Source organism: Pteropus alecto, unplaced genomic scaffold, assembly GCF_000325575.1.
Source record: "Pteropus alecto unplaced genomic scaffold, ASM32557v1 scaffold22, whole genome shotgun sequence".
Lineage (NCBI taxonomy): Eukaryota > Metazoa > Chordata > Mammalia > Chiroptera > Pteropodidae > Pteropus > Pteropus alecto.
This window is the reverse complement of record NW_006434839.1, coordinates 18,403,114-18,408,077: the sequence shown is the minus strand read 5'-3', so window position 1 is coordinate 18,408,077 and position 4,964 is coordinate 18,403,114. Positions and strand designations below refer to the sequence as shown.

At 33.5% G+C, this 4,964-nt stretch overlaps 1 protein-coding gene across 1 annotated transcript in view; it reads left to right on the top strand.

Annotated features, from left to right (window-relative positions):
- Positions 1-4,964, top strand: part of CFTR (cystic fibrosis transmembrane conductance regulator) — a 152,578-nt gene that overhangs the window by 56,480 nt on the left and 91,134 nt on the right. Inside the window, exon 11 of the mRNA XM_006910578.1 lies at positions 692-883. Within this exon, the coding sequence (XP_006910640.1) occupies positions 692-883 (192 nt within the window). The remainder of the gene's footprint in view (positions 1-691; positions 884-4,964) is intronic.

Here is a 4,964-nt window from a genome sequence, read left to right as displayed (position 1 = left end):
CCAACATGTGATATTATCTAATTTTTTATTTTTTTCTAGTTACATTGGGGGAAGTGGTAGTCAGATTCAGGATATCTTTCCAAGGAAGATATAACAGAATTTAGATAGATCGAACATGGCATGTGAGAAAAATGGAAGAATCACAAATAAGTCCTAGTTTTTAGACTGAGTAACTAGAAGGATGAAGATACCATTTACTGAGAATATTGTTGGACAAACAAGTTTTGGGTGGAGATTGATTTTGGAATATTAAGTTTAAAATGTCTATTTGATATCCAAATAGAGATGTTATTTGGATGTACAAGTCTGGTTTTAAGGAAGTGGGGGCTGGCAGTGTGAAGACATGGGGCTAGGTGAGATTACAATGGAGACAGTGTTGGTAAGAAGAAAAAGGAGACAAGGTGTGAGCCCAAGGGCATTACAACTTCTAGAGGTTGAGGAGGTTTTTTTGTCTAGAGGTTATATTTATAATAATAACTTTATATTACATCCTTTGTCTTCTATTTCTTTAGTTCACTAGCAGTGTATCCAGAGCAGGAAGTGCTCAATAATTTTTGAATTGACCGAATTAGTATAGAATCTTTTAAAATCAGAATAGATACTTCTACTTAGGATGACATTTGGAGGCAAGTACATCCTTAGAGTGATTTGATCAAATGATTTAACTTAATAACAATGGTTTTATTTCTAGACTTCACTTCTGATGATGATTATGGGAGAACTGGAGCCTTCAGAGGGTAAAATTAAGCACAGTGGAAGAATTTCATTCTGCTCTCAGTTTTCATGGATCATGCCTGGCACCATTAAAGAAAACATTATCTTTGGTGTTTCCTATGATGAGTATAGATACAAGAGTGTCATCAAAGCATGCCAACTAGAAGAAGTAAGTAATTATGTCAAAACTTTATGATTTTGTGTATGAGACCTTCAAACTACCTAAATTATATTATTTAGATCATTATGGAAGCAGTCTGTCTACATATACTGTGGATAAAGTACTGTGACTAAGTCAGTTAAGAAAATATATGACCCCTGCTTTGAGAAACTTGCAAAAACATAAAGAAGATATATTTTATTTTTTAAATAATAGACTTGTTTGGTTTAGAATAAAAACTCTATGGAATGGTGAGAATTTGTTTACTCATTAGTGAGACAAATGTCTTCAAGGGACATTTATATGACATACATTTTTTAAAACATACTTCAAAATTCCATAAGAAGATTTTAATAATTTTAATAATACCATAGCATAATGGAATGATTATTGACCTGCCAGTAGGGATTCAAAGATAAAATTGTGATTATATGTTATCCTTTGGCCTTTAACATATAACTATATAATTTCTGGTGACTATAATTCTCTGAAACATAGGCAAAATGAAATGATGCCGTTGACTCATTTTATAACAATATTGGGCAATGGATTAATTACCTGGAAATATATAAAGTATTTCAAGTGAAACCAGTATATGGATCTTGTGCTATTCTATATATAAATTGTATGATGGAGGGTTCAATAATTATTGATGTAAATGTTGGGGCACAGAATATATCATTATGAGTTTTATAAGCAGTATTGCCTGAATAGTGAACCTGATTCAAAATCACTATCTTTAATAAATGGCATTTGACACTAGTGGATTCCTTTAAGTCACCTTTAATTAAGAAAAAATTACAATGAGAATAAATGGAAACTTAAAATATAGTGCATGGAAAATAGAAGATGGTTAAAAGTGGAATAGATGGAAACTGCAATTTTTATGAAAGAGGACTGTATGCTCATACAAATGGCTCATTCAGCTGTAGTTTTTTTAAGTTCCATTCTCTTATTTTTCGTATACTCTGAAAACATAATGAAAATAAAAGATATTCTGAAAAAATATTGGATTCACCTTGAAGAAGACAATCTTCATTCCTCAAAAGCCCTCTTCCAGGAATGGTATTTCACAACCTGAAGGCTGGAACACTGAGCACTCAGTAAATTTGTTATAAAAAAAAATCTTAGTGTTTCCAGAGAACACAGATACTTGTCTAGGAGGGGACTAGGATGTAGGAGTGGTAGTGCCTTGCAAGATAAATCATGGACTTTCTCTATTTATTAGATGAAAGGTGTTGGGAGGTTTTTGATAGGCTTATTTTCTGCTTTGAATATAACTTTTCCCATAGAGATAATATTATAATGGTGGTTTGATTCCCCCAAATAAACCTATAAAAATATATTTAACCAAAATTTGGCATAGTTGTACTACTACTAATAAATTCAGAGCTAGAGGTCCCTCATTCATGGAATGAGTGTTTACTAACTTCTGAATATTGTGCTAAGTCCTGGGAATGCCAAGTTGAATAAGACACGATCCATCTTCTAAGGGCTCATGGTATAGTGACGTGTGTTTTAATGAATGTTTGTGTGGAATGTGAATTATATCTCGACAAAACTGTTAAAATAATGAAGGAAAGAAGATAAGAAGAACATATTATCCCTTTTTTCTGATTCCATGGATAGCCTTAAAATTATTTTTCAAGTGTATAATTCAGTGCTGTTTAGTATATTCACAGGGTTGTACAACTATCACCACATCTTCAACTCTTTTAGAAGAAACTCATTAGCAATATATTTTTTTGTCTTCATATCTAACTCCCCCACCTAGCATTATGAAACTTTCTGTCTCTAAATTTTCTTATTTTGGATGTTTCATATAAATGAAATCATACAATACATGGTCTTTTGTGCCTAAATAATCTTCAAAAAGGAATAAGGCAAGGAATCTTCATTTTAAAAACATTTATTGAGAATTGTTAAATTTCATGAAAATATAAATAGAACAAGATCCATGTAATTCAGATGTTTATGGACCAGTAAGAAACAGAAATATATCAAAAAGAATGTAATTGGTACTCTAGTAAAAAAGAAAGGCATTTCTATAGGAATGAAAGGAGGAAGCATGAGAATCAATCTGCATCTGCCTAATGTAAGGAATAATTTCCAGAGGAGTCACAAGGCTAATCCTCCGATGGAATGATTCACTGTGGAATTCCAGTGGTGACAAGAGTGAAACTTATGGCTTTATAGGAATTTTTGATTAAGAGCAGTAGAGCTGCCAATAAAGTTAAGAAAAAATTAGGTTGATGTGAAGAAGTGGGAGATTGATGAGAAAATGGTCACTGAGTTGTTGAGAAATAAGTAAATGAGATAAATATAAGGTGCCTAACACAGCATCTGGTGCAGATTAGCTATTCAGTAACTATTAAGTCATTTCTACTTTCTTTTGAGGTGGCAAATACTATTAGAGAGCATGATGTAAGATAATGTGTATGAGAGTCAGTTCTTGTTAGTAAGCAACTACTGCAGAAGAAAAGGGGAGGTTGGTGTTAATAAATGAGAATCAAGAAACCAAAGAATCATGAAAAATCATCAGTATGAATTTTGATGTTGACAAAATAGTTATAAGAGAAAATTATAAAACTGTTCACTTATAAGTATGGTAGTTGGTGTTTGTGACCTAGTTAACAAATGTTGGAATATTCTGTGGAAGAAAACAGATGGCATAAGACCCTGAGAGTTTGGAAGAAAGGCACATTGGTTCCATACTCCAAAAGTGGCAATGGGGTTTGGAGGTGATTCCAGTTTCTATGTCCTTTTCAGACCCTATAACATATGACTGCCTCATGCCAGACACTGTTCACTGTAGTGGGGACAAGGGGAGTACAAAACAAAAGCTTTATTATTCCTTCACTCAAAGAACTTATAGGTTGGTTGGGGTAGAATATATGTAAGGAACTTATAGGTTGGTTGGGGTAGAATATAATATAGCAAGTGTTTGAATAGAGGTACTTTCAAAGCACCTGGAAGTCGAGTCGAAGGCTTTTAGCTAGCCTAGAGAGTTTAGGGAAGCTTTCTCCAAAAATGGACACCTTGAAAGATGAGTAAAAATGGGAAGGAAGGACATTCAGGTCTCAGTGAAGAAATGAGACGTGAAACTCTTGGTTAGTACAGGGAACCAACAAGCATCTTGATAGAACCACAGTGTGGCTGGAAGACAGTGAATGGGGAGGAATGAAGCTGGAGGGAGCCTTGTGTACCAGATTCAGGAATTTGGTCTTGGAGAACTTTAATTAGCTTTGTACTTTAGATATATCACTTTGGCTGTGATATGAGGAGCAGAATTAAGGTGGACATAATTCAGAGCTTTGTGGGCTAGAAGAAAGAACATAGATTTTGAAATCTGACAGAGCTGGGTTACTAAAGAAAGTTACTTAACCTTGCTGAATACTGAATTTTATCTTCTGCAATATGAGGATCGTATTCCCTACTATATTAGAGTTTTCTGTATGCTTCTGGCACATGGAAAGTATTTAATAAAACAGCTATCATCTTCATCACATTATTATTATTATTATTAGCAATAGTAGTAGTAGTACTATTTGCTATTCTGCTTAGGAGAAGGGAGACTAATAGGAAGCTATTTTAGTAATAGGTCATGATGGACAAGTAGAATCAAAAATTAAGCAGAGGAATTATGAGAATATAAGGAATTTTATATTTATGTACTTAATATTTGCATTTATTAGGAAGGGCATTAGGAAAAATGAGCATTCAGGAAAGAATTTTTTTCTCAAGAAATTAGAAGAGAAGAGAAATTGGTTTAGAATTAAGGATTTATTGTACAGCAGCAGTCATAAAGAGGGACAGGTAGAAATGCTATGGGTTTAGGAAGTAAGGACATGGGGATGAATTACATAGAACTGAGACATCTCATCAAGGCAGAAGGATCAGAGGTCTCACTAACAAAGTGCCAGTGGAGGACACCACCAGACAGGTTTTAATAAAAATTGTTAATAACAGTGATGACTTGTACTTTTTTTAATGTACAATTTACTCTTCTTCTTTTCCTAAAAATATCAGATAAAACAGTTAGCTTTCCATTTCTAACTATTTCTGAGTCCCTGCTATTTTGTCCTGCTGA